At 51.4% G+C, this 21,295-nt stretch overlaps 1 protein-coding gene across 3 annotated transcripts in view; it reads left to right on the top strand.

The window, feature by feature from the left end:
* Window positions 1-15,161: 15,161 nt before the first annotated feature.
* Window positions 15,162-21,295, top strand: part of Kcnt1 (potassium sodium-activated channel subfamily T member 1) — a 55,957-nt gene continuing 49,823 nt past the window's right edge. For all 3 annotated transcript variants that reach the window (XM_005346274.2, XM_005346273.2, XM_026789869.1), the window contains exon 1: window positions 15,162-15,365. In XM_005346274.2, coding sequence (XP_005346331.1) covers window positions 15,253-15,365 — 113 coding nt within the window. In that variant the 5' untranslated portion in view covers window positions 15,162-15,252. The remainder of the gene's footprint in view (window positions 15,366-21,295) is intronic.

The raw sequence follows: 21,295 nt of genomic DNA, 5'->3' as shown, positions 1-21,295 counted from the left end.
TGGTTTCTGTGCCCTTGCTTTTCTGGGACCTTCTGCCACTTGTCTCTGTGATTTTCTGTCACCCTTCCTGGGGAGTCAGCCTGACATGAACACTGTGGCCTTGAGGTCTGGGCTTTGGCTCCAGGACTAGGGGCATTCTCTACCTGGCACTGCCCACAAATCCTTGGTCCCGCCCCCATCTCAGCCTGGCCTCCATCCCTGCAGAGATTTGCTCTCAAAGCTGCAAGTGGAGCTGCAGCCAGGGCTGGAGGGCTGGTGTTGGGCAGGCAACATGAGGAGGGCAAGGGAGCAAGGCGAGGTGAGCCTGGGTGATACCGAGGCTGGCAGTGAACAGTGGCCTCAGCGGAGGCCTAGGGTGGGAAATCTGTGGGCAGACTCCCGTACCAGGACTCAGGTAGAGTGGAGCAGCCCTGCCTTGGATGGATCTCTGTTTTACAGGTGCTGGGAAATGTGAGCCACAGTGCTTTTGTCAAAGGAGTTGGAGTCTCGAGACATTCCACCCCCAGAATCTGCCAGCTCGTATCTACCAGCCCTGTGCCGCTGCGGCTCAGACACCCAGACTTCATAGCTGAAAAATAGGTGTCCAAAGAGGAGCGCTCATCCCTTCAATGGCAGCTCTATACCTGAGCCCTATACTTTCTGACATTACCTCATGGCCCCTGTTGTGTGGCCCCAGGTCCCAGTGAACTCAGGGTCACTAGACACTGTCCTCTTCTGCCATACCCCTTTTGTGATTCAGGATTCTTTTGCCCCAGGTGACAGGCACTATGGCAGAGGGAGGGGCCATGACATTGCTGTCCCCACTCCCCACTTGGTTTTTCGAGTCATGGTTTCTTTCTCTGTGTAGCCCTGGAACTCACTCTGTAGACCTGGCTGGCCTTGAACACACAGAGGTCCGCTTGCCTCTGCCTCGTGAAGGCTGGGGTTAAAGGTGTGTGCCACCACCGCCTGGGCTGTCTTAAAGCCAGACAATTCTCTGCCATTCCAGTGCACTTCCCACCAGAGCTGGAACTGTATGTTCTGAACAGCCTGGATCCCAGCCATCTCGGGACCCTTTGGACCCTGAAGACTAAAGGCACTGAACTTGATCCTGGCCTCCAGCCAGTGGACATGCCTGGCTAGGTCTCTGGGTCTGTTGTTAGGAAGTGGTGCCTCCAGGTCAGCAGGAAGTGACCCAGGCCCCGTGAGAAAGAGATGTGAGGGCCCACGTGCAGCTCTGGAGAGCAAGAGGTCCAGATAAACAGCCCTGTACCTGGAGCTGCGGGGAGCTCTGGATGTCAATGCATTGGGCTTCAGCAGCAACTCAGGAGGGCAGAGTGGGAGCCGGGATTCCACTGCCAACTGTCTAGGTCCTTACTTAGCATACGTGAGAGTACTAGCTTCTGCCACCAGTGATGCTGCCTGGCCAGTCCTGGCAGGACAGAACTCTGTTCCCATGTCGTGACTCATCTCAGAGGGTATCTTGGTGTGTTTACCCCTGAGGTTTCTTGACCTGGTGCCACACCAACTCCAATGTAGTCTGTATGACATGATATATGTCATTATGCCGGACAGGAGCTACGTGTCCCATGGGACTAGGCTCCCTGGAGGTCAATGACAGACAGCCTGGTATTAGCTGCCCTTGGGGCACAGACGGGATTCTCAAGTGGCTCGCTTTGTGGGATATGAGCTTTGCACAATTTCTTTCATAATAATGGTAGTCTTTATATATACAAGACAAGGATCATTCTCTTCAGAAACAGCTTTGAGATAGGGAAGCACACTATGGGAATGTATAAGACTACAGCAGAACCTTTGTCATACACAGGGTGTATGATGAGCAAGGGAATAGATGGGTTAATGTTGATGGACAAAGACTGTTATAATATACTTTGAACTTTATGGATAGGCTTGCTAGATCCCAACCCCCATAGTGTCTGCTGCATAAGAAGGTACTAAAAAGTATATTTCAACAGGTGCAGAGAACTGATTAGGTATATTTGGTCACTAGATGAAATAAAGGGTTAGGAAGAGGAAGGGCCATGATAGTGATAATGAGACAGAAACTTTCTATTCATAAGATGAAACCACTTGTCTGAGGTTTATGTTCCCAAGGGCAAGATTTCCTCTTCTAAGGATGCTTTATGTCTAACACCTGTTCCTGATAATATACTTTTCTTATAATATTGCTGATGTGACTAAAGAAGCTTTCATACTGTGCCAACCAATGATACATGACCTTCTGATTTGTTTTGTTTGAATACTATATAATGAAAACATGAATTTAGTAAAATCGCAGCAGATTCCAACCACTCTCTTGTGTGTTGTGTCTGTCTGTCATTCACCGAACTTGTGCCTTCCTGTTACCAGGACCCTGCTTCTCCCACAGTCTGAGTGGCTCCCCTGAGCCAGTCCATGGCAACCTGGTTTCCAGAGATGTGGAGTGTTGCGGGAGGTCCTTCCGCTCCTCCAGCCTATAGCCGCTGAGATACCAGCCCATTGGGGCGTGGTCTCTCTCCCTTTAAAAAAGCGGCCACTTCCTTCTCTCGCTCTCTTCACTTCCTGCTCGGCTGGCGACTAGACTCTCTTCCTGGTTGTACAGAGGGCTGACGGTGATCTGTAAGTTTTTTCCCCTTTAAATAAATAATACCCTATTAATCATAATTCCAAACTGCTGTGGCATTGTTTGTGACTTACACCTACAGTGGAGAGATTTCCAGATCTCGTCGCAGGGGCTACCAACCACCAAAGGTGACACCTCTGTCCCGGTGAACTATTCTGGAGTTCTCTGAAATGGGACAGTCCACACAGATTAGGGATGCTGACCGAGGAAGAGTTGCCTCCCTGGCCCGAAACACATACGCTGAGAGTCTACATGACCTCACACAACTATGTGTGTCAAGTACCTGGTATACACCCACTGTGGCTGTGTGTAAGAGCCAGAAGCAGCCAAGAGCAGCCCACCAACTAGCTCAAACCATGAGTGTGGGAAAGTGGGGAAGGGAGCAAAGGCATCCCCGGTGCTGACCTTAAGAGCTAGACTGGCTCAGAGAATGAAGACAGTGTTCAGTTTGAGAAGACAGAGGGGCTAGAAAGATGGCTCAGGGGTTAAGAGTACTTGCTGCTCTTCCAGAAAAAAAAAAAAAACAAACTAAACCCTGTGCTTGATTCCCAGCACTCACATGGTGGCTCACAACCACCTACAACTCTAATCGCAATGGGCCTAATATCCTCTTCTGGCCTCCACAAGTACCAGGCACACACGGTACATAGACATGCAGGTAAAAGACACACATCACAAGAAAATGGAAGGATGAGAAAGGAAAGGAGGAGGCTGAGGCCGAAAGCTTGCTGGAGCCCGTGAGTTGGAGACTAGCTTAGCAGCATAGTGAGACCCTGTCTCGAAAGGAAGAGGACACGATATGGCTGAGTGTCATTCAGAACCTGAATCAATGACAGCACCGGTAGACATGCTTTCATGCAAGGGGGAACTCTCGTGCCCTCAGCCCCAAGACTGAACTACAAACAGCAAAAGAGAGGGAGAAGTTAGTCAGCCCCAGGGATGAGCACTCTCATTGGTTATCCACTATCAGGTGGTCAGCCCCGAATTCATATACATACAAGCAATACTAAAATCTCAGCATATATAAATATGGCAATATTTATATATTCATCATTTATACATACATGTAACAATAACAACTTAAGAGAGGTCATGAATCCGAAAGGGAATAAAAGTGCCCATGAAAAGGATGAGGAGAGCCGGGTGGTGGTGGCGCACGCCTTTAATCCCAGCACTCGGGAAGCAGAGGCAGGTGGATCTCTGTGAGTTCGAGACCAGCCTGGTCTACAAGAGCTAGTTCCAGGACAGGCTCCAAAACCACAGAGAAACCCTGTCTTGAAAAACCAAAAAAAAAAAAAAAAAAGAAAAAAAGAAAAGGATGAGGAGTAAAAGGAGGAAATGATGCCTCTATTTAATTTTAAAAATAATAAATATATATTTAAAAAAGAAAGGGACGGCTGGGCAGTGGTGGTGCACGCCTTTAATCCCAGCACTCAGGAGGCAGAGACAGGCAGATCTCAGTGAGTTCGAGGCAAGCCTGATCTACAAGAGCTAGTTCCAGGAGAGGCTCCAAAGCTACAGAGAAACCCTGTCTTGAAAAAAAAAAAAAAACAGAAAATGGGGGGAACAGAAGTGGCCAAGGGAGGAGTTTCCTGGGTGGGGCCCCTGGGCTGGACAGGTCCTCCTCAGGAGGGACCTATAGCTGCCCCTAGAACAGGAAAGCAGGGGAAATGAATCGGGAGGATGGCTTCATGTAAACAAAGGTAGCATTAGAGCGTTCTGGTTTTAGGTTTGAACATGATGGGTATCACCAGGAGCAGGGGGAGCAGAGGGGCCTGGAGGACTCTGGGAGCTGCAGCCAGCTGATTCTTCACCAGTCTCAGTAGCTGTGTGAGCCTTGACAATCACATCAGCATGTGGGGTTGGAGAGACAGTGTCTGCCTTGAGACTTGGTAGTGACTACGGGTTAGCAGTGGTGGTCACAGGGCTATGGCAGCGTCTCCTCATTCCTCCTGGCATCTGGGCAGTGTTATTTTAAGCAGCTCTGTGGGAAAACATAGAGGACACAACATCTGTCTACTTACTTCTGTGACATGAATTCTTCAGAGTGGAATTGTCAGGCAGAAGGATTCAAACATCATTAAGGCTTTTACCATGTGATCCCCTGGAGGTAGGACCAGCTTCATCCTACCAGAACCCAGGGCACAGTGGCCAAGATAACAAACTCAGGTGTAGAAACAACTGGCTTCTGGGCAGGAAGGCTTGACCCACACAGTCCTTCCCACATATTCTGACGTCATAAGTTTTACCAATTGTAGAGGGGACAGGATCTTCAAAAAGTAGTTTAGAAGCCAGGCATTTAGAAGCCCATGCCTTTAATACCAGCACCAGAGAGGTAGAAGCAGGTGGATTTCTGTGAGCTCAAGGCCAGCCTGGTCTACATAGCAAACTCTAGGACAGCCAGTACCCTGTCAAAAAAAAAATGCCCACCTAATTTAGACTTTTATTTGGTAGAGTTAGATCATACAAGCTTGCTGCCTTTTGCGACTGCTCCTTTGGGTCTTCTTGATCTCTCTAGACACACAAGGCCACATTCTCAAGGGCAGCCAGCTTCCCAGGCCCAGTTAGAACCAGCGAGAACAAGGAAGAGCCTGTGCATGGTTAAACAGACCTTGCTCTCTGGGGTTCCCTTCCCTTTGAATCTCCCTTTGGTGAGATGGCGTTTGCCGCCAAGTCCAGTGTCTTAGCTCTGGTAGGGTTTCTGTTGCTGTGATGAAACACAAAGACCGAAAGAAACAGAAGCTATGGGGGGATGCTGCCTGCTCCTGTAGCTTGATCAGCTTGCTCTCTTATAGCATCCATTGGTGACGCCTCCCATAGTGACCTGAGCCTTTTCACATCAAGCACCAATCATGAAAATGCCCTGCAGACCTATCTAGTGAAGGCATTTTCTTGATTGAGAGTCCCTCATCCCAAATAACTAGCATGTCAAGTTGACATAAAACTTACCAGGACATCCAACAACCTGAGTTCAGTCCCTGAACCCCCATAACAGAAAGAGAAAAGACTCCACAGAGATGTCCTCTGACCTTCATATGAGTGTCATGGCATGTGCACACCCCTCCAAGGAAATGATCAGCGTGTATCCTTAGCCTCCTCATGACCTCTGCCTTTCCCACAGCCTCGAGCAGGAGTGGGGCAATGACGGTTCCTAGGCCCACACAAGGCCTGTGTGTCTTCCTTCAGGTTGATGCAGAAAGCGGCCTCCACGTGCCACTTCAAATGAATCTCCAGCCTCTGTGCAGCTCATCTGAGAACCCTGAACTTCCACTTTGGGGTGAGGCGTGTGCCTCAGGAGCTGTCAGAGAGCAGCCATGGCTGACGTGGACACCAAGCCCCTCCCCTAGGGACAGCTGCCTACCCCGCTGGCTCCAGCAGCTCTGGCATTTTAACCGTGCACAGGAAGCAGCTAGACTTTCTGCCATGGTCAGCAGAGAGCTTCTGCCGCTTCCCACTCATTGGGCACCAAGCCCGGCGCTCAGCTGTCCCCGCCACAGTGACACTGCAGGGTTGCTTTCCCGACTCTCTCAGATGCTCGCTGGGAATGCTGAGGTGTGTGCAGACATACACGCATAAACACACAAGCACGCCTATGCCCATGTGCACACACATGCAGATGCATAGTCAGACACACACAAGCATACGTGTCTGTCTGTCCTTGCGTATTCGTATGCCCACACAATATAAATCTGTCCATGTGCAACATGCATGTGAGAGTGCACACAAAAATGTACATATTCACATGCACACATACCCACATGCGTGCAGGTACCCATGTGCAGACACCTGTGCACATTGCACAAGCAAGAACATGCATGTGCATTTCATGCACACCTCTGCACATGTGTGCATGTGTCTCTGTATGTATACAGATGTGCCCATCTCAGCCTCACTGTCGTTTGCCAATCTGCAAGCTCCTTGACAGTGATGCCAGTGTGAACAGAGAAAGACGGAATACCAGCAGAGGAAACACTCCACCCACAGATGATGGTCCCATTCAAGCTCTTGGGATAGTTTGAGCACTGAGCACTTTCGATTCTTAAAAGGAATCTTGCAGGGAGAACATTTCCCCCTGGCTTCATGTGCTAGTCCTGTGGAGCAGTCCTTGCCTCCCACTGGGGCCCACCTGAGGCCAGAGAGGCACCAGGAATCTGTCTGGCAGAGTGGGGAGAAGTGTTTATCAATGAGATCAGGAACTACCAATGACCCCACCGTGGTTCATGGAACTGCGGTAGTGATTGCCAGACAAGGGGATAGTCTCTGCATTACATTCAAACCGGGAATCCAAGAAGGTCCTTTCTCTCTTGAGATTCTTCAAAAAGCAGCTATGTCTAGCTTTTGTTTTTGCTGTTGACACAGTGTCTTACTGTGTAATTCTGGTTGGTCTGGAACTCACTCTGTAGACCAGGATGGCCTCAAACTCATAAACACCTGCGTGCCTCTGCCTCCTGAATGCTGGGATTAAAGGTGTGCACTGCCACACACAGCAAGAACTATATATGTGTATCTGTGTGTTGAGGAGGAGGCTATCTGGCTTGGTGGCAAGTGTCCTTACCTTCTGAGTCATCTCTCCTGTGCCTAGTTTTTTTTTTTTTTTTTTTTGTTGTTGTTGTTTGTTTGGTTGGTTGGTTTTTAATGGACTCCCATTAAGAGACCTGTGTGCTTGCAGCAATGTATCTTTGGCAGACTCGTGGGGGCTTCTGGGGAGCTGTGAGTTCAGAGTGGCCTGGGACAGAGCTGCTAGCTGGGTTATTCTAGCCAAGTCTCTGCAGCCTTAGATCTTGTAAATAAAACCGTGATTTAAAAAAGAGAAAAATCAATGCCCAAGCCTCCTCTGGAATAGGGTGAGGATGTCTCCATGATAGTCCAGGGTAAAGGGGACCCCCTGCCACATCAGGATTCATGGCTCTTGGTGATGGTGATGATGCCAACATGCCTACAAACCCAGGCTTCCCACCATGCTATCTGCCACTATGTCTTGCTGTTCTGTAATTTTCCCATCGCTTAGGAGGCAGACTATCTCTTCGTTTCATTTCTTTTTTCTTTTTTTTTTTTGTTTTTTTGGTTTTTTTTTGTTTTTCAAGACAAGGTTTCTCTGTGGTTTTGGATTCTGTCCTGGAACTAGCTCTTGTAGACCAGGCTGGTCTCGAACTCACAGAGATCCGCCTGCCTCTGCCTCCCGAGTGCTGGGATTGAAGGCGTGTGCCACCACTGCCCGGCTTTCGTTTCATTTCTTTATTGAATTCTTTGCTCATCTTTGGACAGCCACCCACCCACCCAGCCTGCCTGTCACTTTCTGTTAGGTTGCTTCTCATTTTCTGTGGCTGTGTGGTCAGCCAGGTGTCTTGTGTCAGTCATTTGTCGCTTCTCTTATGGACAGTGTCATCCCTGCACAGAAGAGATTAGAAGTCAGTTTCTCTATGCCTTTGGGACAGGGGTGGCGGGGTGTATATTAAATAAAATGCGTTTCCGATGCTAGCATTTCTCTACATTGTCTTCCAATCTATTCCTTGGCTGGAGGCTATAAAGGAGGTCTAATCTGATTCCGTCCTATCCAAGGGCAGCTTTAGGAGCCCCGGCTCTGGAGCCAAGAATCTGAACTCAACCACTGACCCCGCCAAGGGCAGGAGCAGCAGCCAAACAAAACAAGTCCTGGGACTGAATAAGCAGCGAGGTTCAGTGAATTAGCCGTGCCCTGTCTCAGCACCTACGTCCCCGTCTGCCAGAAGATCCTCGTCCACCTGGCGGCAGTGCTGTGGTCGTCACCCACCGTGGCCCTCAGGATGGACCCCGTGGTGCCACCCTGGATCCAGTGGGCAGGCTGACTGCTTCCTGCCCCTGGCTCACTTCTCAATACTAGAAGTCATATTCTAGTATACCAATGGTGCTCTGCTGTGTTTGTGTTTTGGGGTGCCAGCCTCTGCAGGCTACCACCACAGCTCTAAATCTGTGCTGACTGTGGACAAGATGAATCCTTACCCCGTCTTTTCTTCCCACTCCCGTGGCCGTTCCTGAGCATATTTTCATCAATATGAATCTTTGAAAGAGTCTATCGGATTCTGGGGAAATCATGTGCTCTCAGAGTTGACGGGCATATCCATTTGTTGGAGAATGGGCTTGGGACCTGGAGAGTCTACAGCTGCCTCCCATTAGGAACAGCTCCCCAGGCACCTGCAGGAAAGTGGGTGGGTGGGGGAGGGGCAGCTGGAGCCCTGGTTCAGTTGTCTGAGGCTGCTGTTGGAAGGCTCTGTTCCTAGCACCAGTCTCTGGCTCCTTGCTGATCTTGCTTCTGGTTTGTGGGTACCCTGAGGCTTGGCTCCTTTCAGATGGTGGTCCTGATTCATTCTAATTAATTTCCCTTTGATTCCTCTTGGGTTTCTGTGTAAGTGGTTATAGCTATTGTGGACACGGCTTCCAAATGTCTTCCTTTCCAGCCCATACTCTTTCTTCTCGGTGCCTGGGCAAGGTTTTCAACAGTGGGCAACCTCCTGGTGTGCCTCGTTCAGAGTTTACTGAGTGCCTGGTGCCTATGAGGCTTCTCTCTTTCTCTCTCTCTCTCCCTCCCTCCCTCCCTCCCTCTCTCTGTTCATCTCATTTGATCCTCTGCCTGACCCTTTGGTGGGGGAATGGAAAGGTGGAGACAAGTCCATCCTGGCCATATAAACATTACACTTGGATGCCCGCGGGAAAATGCAGCATAAGCGAGGGCTATGTGTTGGTTAATATTGTCAGTGTGGCAGGATCTAGAATCACTTAGGGAACAAACCTCTGGGTGTGTCTATGAAAGATTACCTAGATTGTGTCAACTGAAGAGAAAGGGTCACCCTAAATATGAGCAGAACCATTCCTTTGACTGGTGTTGTGGATACAAGAGGGGGAAAGTGTTAAATTGGGACTGGCTTGCGGTTCAGAGGTTTAGTCCATTGTCATCACAGCAGGAAGAGTGGCATCACACAGGCAGACATGGTGCTGGAGAGGAACGGAGAGTTCCACATCTGGATCCGAAGACAGCAGGAAGAGAGAGTGACACTGGTCCTGGCTTGAGCTTCTGAAACCTCAAAGCCTACCCACTGTGACACACTTCCTTCAACAAGGCCACACCTCCTATAATGCCCCTCCCTATGAGTCTATGGGGGCCATTTTCATTCAAACAGCCATAGTCAGCAATCAGTACTTAGTTCTCTCGGTTTTCTGACTACAATCAGTACTACAATCAGTACTTAGTTCTCTCAGTTTCCTGACTACAGATACATTGGGGCCCCTGTTTCTGATGCTGTACCTTCCGTATCCTTCAAATCTTCCCCCCAAAAACTTCCTTAAGTTACATTGGTCAGGTATTTTGACACAGCAACAAAAAAAGTAATAAGAACATTGTGACCTAGGAGTGGACCTGCAGCTGTGCTAAGCCTGGTCACATGCTCTGCAGGAGAAATGTGGAACAGTCTGGACTTGAGGCTTGAGACGCTTTAGAATACTGTAAGCAGAGGCCACCATTCCGGCAGAAGATAAGATAAATGTAGAAAACGGAGGTTATGAAGTTTCGTAGGGAAACAGGGGCTCTGTCAAGAACTGGCCTAGGAGTCATTCATGTTATATTCTGACATGTCCTGAGAACTTGAACAGGGTGGAATTCAAAGTCATGGACTAATTTGGCAGAGGAAATCTCAACCCAGGAGAGCCTTCAGGCCATATCCTGGTTACTGCTTACTGCTCTCATCCAAGTCTGCAGTTAGAGAAAGCAAGTGGTACAGAGGCTGGAAAATGTCCTCCTTAAAGGGGAAGTTCAAAGTTACAGACTAGTCAAATGCTCTCAGGTGAGACTATTAGAAGTTAGCATCCTTAAAGAGAACCCTTCTGCTCCACTCTGGGACAATAGGGAAGGTGTTACGGGCAAGGCCTTCCCACTGAGGTGCCATCTTGTGAAGATCAATAAGAACCTAAACTGTGAATGTCACTGAGCAGTTCCCTGCTCGAAACCAACCACCTAAACATACAAAGGAACCACCACTGTGGTTCAAGGGGGGCCAGGCTACATCTTATGCTGGCTATAGAACTTGGCACTATGGTCTATGACCACACCCTGAATGTTTCTGATCTCATCTCATTTGGGGAGTTAAGCAGGGTCTGACCTGGTTAATACTTGGATAGGAAAACTGGGTATTATCACCCATGTGATACTGGTTTAGGAGTAAGAAAAGATGTGAGATTAAAGATCACCAAGGCTTGCACCAAGATCCCAGAAGGCTGGTGAGGTCAGGCAGTGTGTGGTAAGGTAGAATTCACTCGCAAGGAAGTCCTGAGAGTCTTGGTTATGGTTTCCATTGCTGTGAAGAGACTCCATGACCACAGCAACTCTTATAAAAGAAAATATTTAATTGGGGCTGGCTTACAGAGGTTTAGTCCATTGTCATCATGGTGGGAATCAAAGCAGCATGGTGCTGGAGAAGTAGCTGAGAGTTCTACACGTTGATCTGCAGGCAACAGGAAGTGAACTGTCCTCTATATTGGGTGTAGCTTGAGCATATGAGACCTCAAAGCCCACCCCCACAGTGACACACTTCTTTGAACAAGGCCATACCTACTCCGACAAGGCTACACCTCCTAATAGTGTTACTCCCTAGAGGCCAAGCATTCAAACACATGAGTCTATGGGAGCCAGACCTATTCAAACCATCACATCGAGAGACCATTGTGTGAAAATGTGCAGGTGAAACCTGAGCTGCAGTGGAGACCCCAGGATGTTGAAGATGCCAGGACCATAGGATATTAGCTGAGGGAAGCTGGAAGCTTGGCATGGAGATGGCCCACAGAACTGGGAGTGGGTGGACACCTATGGACTGTGACTGATACCATTGTGAGTCCCAGATGCCCAACATGGAGCTATAGGGTTTCTTTGGTGTTTCCCCACCGACTTTCAGACTTGTTTTGGTCTGATTGTTTCTTGGTATGTTTCCATTCCTCCTTTTTGGAGTGGGAGTGTTTATTGTCTGCCATTGTATATTACATATAGTTCTCTTTTTTTATTTTATGGGAACTCACAGTTAAAAATTTACCTTGAGAATCAGATAAGACTTAAGCTTTCAAGCAGTCTTGGAACTATTAAATACTATGGGGACTTTTAGAGAGGGAATAAATGCATTTTACATTATTAAACAGTTGTAAGCCTATAGGGACAAGAGGAGAAAGGTTTGTAGCTTTCAAGTGATAAGTCTAGGTGTCAAGTGGACAAGGAGTAGACGTGCGATTGTCAACTCAATAGGATCCAGAGTCATCTAGGAGACAACGGAGACAACTGTCCTCACGTGTCTTTGAGAGAGAGAGAGAGAGAGTTCCTAGGTTACATTAACTGAGATGCGAAGACCCTCCCTAAGTGAGGGCAGCATGATTCCATGGGCTGGGAGCCCAGACTGAATAAAAAAGGAGAAAGTGAACTCAGCACCAACATTTAGAGAGACCACTTCCTGACTGGATGCTGTGTGACCAGCTGCCTCACCCTCCTGCAGCCATGTCTTCCTCACCGTGGTAGATTGTACCCTCTGACTGTGAGCCATAAGGAGCTTTTCCTCCTTGGTTACTGACATCACGATGGCGGTGGCACCGGTGCTCCCTGGTCTCTGCCCTGGAGCATCCTTGAGCTCCTTACACTCCTGAATCCAAATGCCCTCCCCTTGTACAAGGGCTGGTTACAGTCCTGCTTGGGGCTGTTCTCATCACCCTGTGCTACCACATGGCTCTTGGAGGTGCCTAGCCCTGAGCACAGCTGCTGAGAAGGCTTCAGAGTCGGGACATGATTTCACACACTCCAGTGAGTGCCCGTCCTGTCATGAATGCCAAGCTGTGTTCTCCACGCCCTTGTCTCTCTGAACGGATCACCTAGAATGGTGACTTAAGACTAAGATCTCCGAATGGTCCTCCAGATGACCTGGATAGGCTGGCCCTGAGGCCTAGATAGAGCTCCCACCCAAACCAGGAATTGTCATTCACCGGTGCTGCACAGAGCAACTCATGCTTGCCTTCCTGTTAGCGCTCTACTAGTCTACGGTGCCCTGTGAGGACAAACAACATGGATACACTCATTTCCAGATGAGGAAACCAACACTCCGATGAAGGGACTTGCTTAAGGCTACCCACTCATGCACTTAGACCCCTTGATCGTCGCTGGGTCCCTGAGAGGAGGAGGGAGCTTTTAACCAGAGCTGACAGACTTTCTTGGTAGAGCCATGCTATCTATTCCTTGCTGGCTCTGCCGTGAGGTGTGGGTGAATGGGTTATGGAGTCTCATAAGTTGAACTTCATACCTTGTTGTAAGGGTGGGCTGAGGGCTCGAGCACTTGTTTGAGCCACAAAACACTGGATTCTTATAGAAACAGGCAGTTAGTTCACTGACACAGCCATCTCACACAAGACAGATATTAAAGAGCAACTCTAGGTCCCAGCTGCCTCCTGGGCTCTCCTGGGGTGACCAGGGAAGGAATAGGAAGCAGATCAGGAAGTGAACCCCTTGAATCCTGGCAGTTGAGCATGTTCTTGCTCCCACCTTTACAGAATCCTCTAGTTGCCTTGCCCTGCATGCCCCCAAATTCTTCCTAACACACATGACTCTCACACTGTCCCCAGTGCCTAGACCATGCCGTGATCAGAATTTCAACTACATCTCCCAGAGGCTCTGGGGCCCCTGGCCTACCCAATAGTCATGTTCAAACTCATACGGTGTGGAGAGGGCAGACACTGCTGCCCTCAGTGGGGCTCGTACCAGGAGGGCTGTGGGATGCCCACTGGCACTGCCTACTCACTCATGTGGTACAGCAGCACTCCAAGGTTGCAAGGACAGCCTGCCCTTGCCACTCATCCCAAACCACAGCTGCGTAGGGGCGGGGCCAGGGCTCTGAACTGCAGGTGCATTTCCTTCCCCTGAAGTAAGCAGAGGCTCTACCCCCCCACCCGCGCTGGTTCTTAAGGCCAGGAGAGGAAACTCAAAAGTATCCAGAAGGTCAGGACAGCAGAGAGAGCAGCTCCTAGGAACTTGGTGGTCCCAGGAAAGCTTGCCAAGGGAAATATAGCCCTGACCCCCGGCCACATGGTTCCCCACCTGCCAGCACCTCCCCAGGCCCAGCCAGCTTGTGACTAAGAAAAAACAAGCAACTCCACTGATGCAATTAGGAAAATGTTATTTTTCAGCCGCTGCCAGATCCCGGGGGTTGAAAATGTGACCTGAGAAACACGTGAGTGTTGTCACTGGCAGCAGTGGCTGAGACCGTCACTGGGCCTCTCCCACCTCCAGGGGGAGTACCCACCTTTATCTGCCTGCTGATAGCCGGGGAGGGGGGGATACACACACTCTTTCCAACTTGAGAATGAGAGAGTCCACCCTCTGCCTAAAGCAAATGTTCCCTTCATCTTCTGCCGTCATGCCAATCACACAGCCTGTGACCTACTTTAGACAAACACAGGACAAACCCCTTCCCCTCAGTCCTTATTTAGAGAAGCTTAAACGACGAGGCTGGTGCTGCCTTCTTGGGCTCTTTGCTCTCAGCTGAGCCAAGCTGGGGCACTGCTCAGTCTGATAGTTGCGGATTAACCATTCTGCCTTTGGCATCCTACCACGGACAACTAGAAGCTTAGAAAAAGAATGGCCTGGGGCTGAAGCTCCCCAAGAAGCTCTGCTGTGCCGGGGCACAAGAAGCACAGGACTCTGGTTAGATCAGGAGCCCAGTGGACCACGGTCCCCCACAACTCCTGTGGGTCTGAGCCTGTGTTCTCCTGGTATATGTAAGCCGCTTGCTCAGTCCAATGCTATCTGTCAGGGTTTCTACAGGTAGTTAGGGGTTTCGGGCTTCAGGATAGATGTGCCCAGCTTGCTGCCCCAGGAGGCTGGGAACTGAAGCCTGGCGGACTCTGAGGCCACTCTCCAGGTGTTGTATATGGTGAGTGCAGCTGAAAACGGATATGGAAGGAGAGGAAGACAGGAAGAGCCAAAGGGTGGAAGTCCTGCTAGCTACCTGGGTGAGATCTTCCTGGTGTACAGAATCTGCCCCACCCCCATGATCTACCTGTCACTACATTGTATCAGTGACTCCCATGATTGGGATCAGAGTCTGTGAAAGCCCAGAGTCGTTAATCTCATCTGTTCTGATGTGTTGCCCTACAGCTTCTCAAACTGCCTATTACCACCCAGTAGTGAGTGAAGCTGAAAGGAGGCCTTGAGGGTGGCTCCAGAACCTGAAGAAAGCAGAGCAACCGGCCTTGGAGCTGACTGTGGAGGCGGGGAGGCTTGCCTGGCCCAGGTCCAGGGAAGAGGAGGGCTCCCATGCCAAGCCAAGGAAGACCAGGGACCTTCGTAAAGGCTATTCTAGAGTTAGCCATGACCACTCCCATCTTCAAACCTCCACTCTTCCTGGGGTGGCAAGAAAAGAGAGCTTCGTGCAGGGCCCAGAGGACCCCGGAAAGCGCCCCGCCCCTGCCTAGCTCCGCCTTCAGCCCCGCCCCCTGCAGGTGCTAGTCCCGCCCCCCAGGGGGGTCGCGGAGGCCCAGAAGCGGCTGGCGGGGGTCCGCGCGCGCGTCCGGCGAGGGCGCGGGCGGCGAGGGGGCGCTGCCGTGTGCGGGCAGCCATCCCTGCGCGGAGAAAGTCGGCCGCGGGGACTTGCTCCTGGATGCCGCCAGTCTCAACAATGAACGACCGGGACACGGAGGTGCTGCCCTTGCCGCCGCGGTACCGATTCCGTGACCTGCTTCTGGGCGACCAGCCGTTCCCGAATGACGATAGGTAAGTGACGGAGCTGTCCGAGGTGCTGAGTCCCGCATTGCCTCCCCCACCCCCTTCCCCAACACACACCCCCACCCTCACCGCCACAGCGCCCTTCAACTTTCCCGGTTTCCCTGGCGAGAAGTTTAGGGTGGGCTGAGATCAGGGCGCACTTCCGTGCGTGGGCCTGAGCGGGACGCGGACACGGACACAGACCCCGGTGCTAGCAGGCTCCGAGGCTGAGCTACCAGAGGGGTGGGGGGGGGCGGTAAAAGAGGAAGCTAGCTCTGTATCCCCGTGCGCACCTTCTCTTAGCCCCAACCCCAGCGAACCACTGATCTGGGGACCAGCCAGAACCGGACACACTAGGGCCTCGCAGCCCAGCAGGCAGTCACCAGGGGTCAGCGTCCTCCGGGCTCATTTTCAGCGTGGTCACATTTTCAGAGTGAAGGTGTTATGACGTTACGCTCCCTCACCTCAAATTCTCCTCTGTGCTTTAAACAGGGATCAACAGCATGAGCCTATGGGAATAACTCGTAAGTGGAGGGGCTTGGCAAGAAGCCGGAAAGAAATATCTCTTTCTGCCTTTTCCCCAAATAACTGTCTTGGGTAAACACTGGTGTTCTCACTGACAGCCTCAGGGGAGGCGCTTTCACACTAGCAAGGGAAGATGGTGAAGGACTCTGGCAGACTGGAGAAGGCTGGCTGGAGAGGAGAAGGCGTATGATAAGGAACTTCTGCTCCTGTGTGTATGCCCGGGTTTCCCCCAAACAATGTAATTGTTAGAACAGAAAGTACATGAACCTGCAAACTGTCAGGACACACACTGAGCCCTTAAAACAACCAACTGCTGAAATTACACTGGAAAAGAAATCATTTTTGTGAGCAGGTCAGTGTGTGGGGGCTATGTGCAGAGAGGTGCAGCCCGTGTGAAGAGTGATCTTGACGGGCAGTTGCTCTACCTACCTGAAGCCATCTCCTGCCAGGCCTCCTCTGGTGTTCAGACTCAACAATCACATAGAGCAGGGCGAAGGGGAGTGTGTGTGTGTGTGTGTGTGTGTGTGTGTGTGTGTGTGTGTGTATGCGCACACATGTGTGAACGTGTGTGTGGACATGTATCTGCATGTGTGTGTACGCATGTGTATGTGTTTGTTTGCGCACGTGTGTGTGTGAGTTCTGAGTCTTCACTGACTAGAGCCAAAGAGTCTGAGTCTTGTGCAGGCTTGTTTGCTCATTTGTCATTTGTTATGTAGTTCGGACTCACTTTGATTCATTATCCCCCTGCCTCAGCTCCCCCCAACTGCAATTGTGTGCCACTGTCCTGATTGCTTTTACATTTTGTGCATTCTTGTCTTTTGAGTCAAGTGCTCCAGTAACAGGAAAGCCTGTCCAGGAAGGATGCCCTGGTAATGGTTTAGTTAGCAATGTCTGCTCAGACAGTGGCAGAGATGGTGTCTTGGCCCTGGCATCTGTAGGTGGGGACTCCTTTGCCCTCCTGGGACCCACACAAGGCAGGGCTGAGGCTTCTGTGGGTCCAATTTCCTGTGCTTGACATCTTAAGTCGGCACCCCCTTCCTCCTGGGTGCCTGCTCCAGTGGGATTTGATGAATTCCGGAAAATAGCAGCTGCGGGAAGATTCTCCCAGTGCTGGGGAAGAAACAGCATCTGTCTCCCCGAGGTGCCTGGGGCCTGACTGGACAGATGCCAGTGTCTGAGGTTGATATGAGTTAAAGGCTGCATGCCTTCCTTCCCAGGCTGGGCTAGTGAAGGTTTCTGTTGTCAGCCATAGGGTGGCAGCCACAGTCTGCCTGGCCACAGTCGTCTTCTGCCCCAGGGGATAAAACAACTACTATCAGGCCCATGCCACTTTGTTCAGTACTTTTAATTGAGAAATATAGGAAACATACATTTTAAAACATAAAATAATCAGAGCTGGCCCAGCCCTCCACTCCCAGAAACCAGAACATGGCCATCATCCTGAAAGATAAAGATCTCCCTCCCCTTCCAAGTCGCTCCCTTAGCTCTAAAACCATCTCTGTCTCATGTGGGCTGCTTTAGTATCAGCTGCAGAGCGAGGGTGGGTCTGGCTCCTCTTGGCCCCCCAGGTCCTCATCACAGGCAGGTGATCCAGGACACTGTGGGCTGAGATCTGTCCTGGAGCACCTGAGCTCTGTGTTGGGTGCAGACCCTGCAGGTTGGATACTGGCCTGATGGCCCTGCCGCTACTCCCACTTAAGGAGCCTTGTCCCTTTTCTCCTCATCCCCCATGCCTGTCTCCTCTTCCTTCTGCACCATCATTGGTTCTCAGGGATAGGACTGGGGGGAGGATTTCACAAGTACAATGATGTCCCAGGAAGCTGCATCAAGTGTCTAGAAGTGCTTAGTCTGGGATGGAAAAGAAGGACATGCTCCATCTGTCCCACCTACTCTTAGGAGTTCTCTGGAATAGGTTAGGGTCCTGGGACAGGGTCTCAGGCTGCAGTGGGTGGGCTCCCGTGCAGCATAGAACTTCCAGGATCCAGGGCAGTGGTCTCAGCGAGGAGGCATCTGGGGTAAGTGTGAGCTGCCCCAGCACAGGACAGGTGCAGACTAAAGGGCTAGCCTCACCCTACTCTCTCCACCCCCTAGTCTTGCCCCATAGCTAGCTCTGCAGGGCAAATGTGGGGGGAGCTGCTCCCCAACTCTTGGCAGACTGTAAGCAGGCAGGAAGGGCCGTGTGGGCTTCCTGTTCTCCAGAGAAATAAAGTCATTGGTGGTGAGTCACCACAGCCTCAGAGGCCTTGACAGGGAGGTGCTCAGCCACCCACGTGGGCAAATGAGGCTACACTGCCAGCCTGGCCACTGTGGAGGATACTAAGTACTGCACACAGCCCGTGAGGGGCAGAGCTGAGATCTCACCCATGTTGGGAGTCGATGTAACCCCGGGTAAACTCTCACCTTCTGGGCTGAGTCTGAGTCCTGGGCTCTTCTTGGAAGCAGCAGTCAGAGGGAGCTCAGTGGATCCGGTCACATCCAAGGTTCTAGGCCCCCTACCCCTTATGACAGCTTACTCTTCCAGCTCCAGGACTCCAGGGCATCTTAAGGAGGTTGGGCCTATCCCATAGGTAGTTCCTGGCTTAGGGGATGCAGACTCAGACCCCCGGAATGGGTGAAGACCCCTGGGAGGATGGCGCAAGGAACCTTCGGCTGTGGTGTAGGAGTATCTGAATCTCAGTGTTGTACATGGTCTGTAAGAGAAAACTCAGGATGCAGCACTGCCCCTGGGCTTTGTCTCCAAGATGTGCAGGGCAGTACCAGGTTGCTTAGAATAGCCAATCGTGGGGAGAGGGAACCTGGCGGGTGACCGCTGGCTGGGCTCCAGGCAGATGAGAGTAGGTTTGTCACTGGATTAGCCTGCTTATCAGGTCTAAGGGGAAGTCTTCAAGGTGCTACTGCAGAAGGCAGGCCAGAGCAGGCCCCATCCATGCTGTCCCTAGCTCTCAGACAATGGAGTGGACCTCAGCTCACCTTTCTGAGGCAACAGCATTGAGTATTTTCTGACAGATCCAAAAAAAGGGGGGGGGAGACAGGCATTGCCCTTGTTGCCAGGGCAGAAGAGCACCCCCAACTGAGAACAGAGTCATGGGGGTACAGAGCCTGTGGTGCCCCTTTTCTACCCTGCCAGGAACGGAAGTGGGTCAAGTTGCTCTTTGGGGACTGGGCTGGGTCCTTCTCAGGAGATGTAGGCCTTCCACCCAGGGCTCCGAGAAGAGAGATTCAGAAAGGGTGCCTCGCGGGACAGCCCTGCACTCAGAACTGCCCACTGCGATTGTTAATGACTGCAGAGCTGGACTGGGCAGCGCTGCTGATGAAATGGGGCTGAGCCAGGGGTGGAGAACTCCACTAGGACCATCAGGAAGGCCAGACAAGTACCTTGGATAGCTGGATGCCCACTAAGTGCCCTCCCCATCCACTCTTGAACGTGCTTGCCCTCGGGGCCAGCGCCTGACTCCACATCCCAACCACCCCCACAGCTTCTCATGCCCTGCCCTTATCCCTACCTCTTCGTACTTTTGCGCCTACTGTGTATCACCATTCTGAGCCCGAACCCGCAGGCTCTGCCTCTCTGGGCAGCCCTGCTTGCACCCCACTCTCTGGACATCCTTCCAGGACAAGTAGCCTGCTATCTGTACCTCAAAGCAGCAGCAGGTGCTCAGAGGGTGTTAGAACCAGAGTTTGTACATGAAGCCCTCAAGGGCAGCTCAAGGGTAGGAGGAGGGATTAGGGGCACCACTGGTTCTCCTTTGGGGTTCCTTGGGTCCTGACTAGGAGCCCTTGTGGCTCCCAGATTTAGCTACATTAAGAGGAGCATGCATCAGGTATCTGGAATGGGAAGGGAACTGGAAGGATGGAGGGTGTGGCCTGGCTTGAGCCAAAGTAATGGTGGGTGGAATATGAAGTTCGTGCCTGGCCGAGAGTCCAGGAGGACAGAAAGGGCTCAAGAAGGAAGCAGGGATCCCCTAGCAATCAGGACAGGAAGGGCTGGAGCACAGGATCTGAGACTGTATCCTCCTGGTCCTGGAACCCCAGAAAGGTCTGGAGCATCCCTACCATGTTTTAGGCTTGAGCTATCCAGTCAACTGGAGCCTCGTACCTGCCGAGAGCAGGCTTCAGGGACCTGATGGGACAGGAGCTGGAAACTGTCATAGCAGAGGAGGGAACAGGGATGGTGACAGCCCTGCCCGGTGGGATCAGATTGCAGGGGCAGAGTGGCCCTGGAGCAAGCTTGAGAGCTGGCACTGGGTTTCTACCTTTTGTTTCTGAGCCCAGGGAAGCACCAGCTGGTGCTGCCTCCCATGAGGACTTACATTTAAAATGCCAACTGGGTGCTTCCCTGGCTATGCACCGGCTTGACTTATGGGCAGGGCGGGATTGGTGCTGCTGCCCTGACTTTCTCTGCACCCTCCTCCGGGTTAGGGTGCTCAGGTGAGGTGAGGGGGTCATCCGAGTCAGAAGGACCAGCTCCCTGGGCTCCTGGAGCAAAACAAACCCTGAATGTCAGTGTGCACAGCATCCTTCCATGCACCTATGGTACCCTCTTGTGCCTCCTATATGATTGAATCGAGTTTGAGCAGGAAAAACGAGGATGGGGTCTGTTACGTTCTGGAATGTTCTAGGTACTGTCAGGTGTCCTGAGCAAGATACAGGTTGAGACTTTTCTGGGACCAGGTTCCCTCATATTTCCATACTCGGCTGTATGTGGGGATGGGGGTTGCTCATGTCTCCATACTTAGCTATACAGGTGGTCACTTGATCTGTTCTCCTCCTATCCCTGGGGTCCATAACAAGGAACAGAGCCTGGGAGGTGAGCCCTGGAACAGAGTAAAGAGCAGAGAAACCAGGTGACCTCTTGATATAGAGTTGTAGCCCCAAGGTTAGCTACACCTTCCTCCTACTGGTATCCTTGCCTGGTCATGGGCTCTGGAACTTGGGCCACCATCCTAGAACTTGGGTCCTGGGAGGCTACAAACAAGCAGTATCAACAGATGGGCTAGGATAAAGGAACTAGAACACAGGGGCAAAGAGAGGTGTCAGTACAGAGTACACTTGTGAGCTAAGAGAGTATGGTCTTTACCTGTGGGGCTATGGGTGCTGAGGAGCATGCTGGGACCCATGTCCCCATTCATAGAAGACAGCTTTCCCCACCATACACCATAAGGAGACTGGTCCATTCCTCCACGCCCATGCCTGTGATCCCCAGAGACACCCTGAGACGATGAATCTGGCATCTCCCGGGGCTGAAAGCTTCATCTCATCCTCCAAGCCAACACAGCCAGACACATTGCTTGGCCCTCTAAGCCTTGTTCTATGCCCACATCCTAGTGATTCGCTTGCATGACTCAAAATTAGATTCCTCCTGAGTTAGCTTAAAACAGAACCCCGAGGGCTGGTGTGGGAGTGGGGGTGGGGAG

This window comes from Microtus ochrogaster, chromosome 4 (genome assembly GCF_000317375.1).
Source record: "Microtus ochrogaster isolate Prairie Vole_2 chromosome 4, MicOch1.0, whole genome shotgun sequence".
Classification (NCBI taxonomy): Eukaryota; Metazoa; Chordata; class Mammalia; order Rodentia; family Cricetidae; genus Microtus; species Microtus ochrogaster.
The sequence above is the reverse complement of the archived record's forward strand: the minus strand, read 5'-3'. Positions and strand labels throughout refer to the sequence as shown.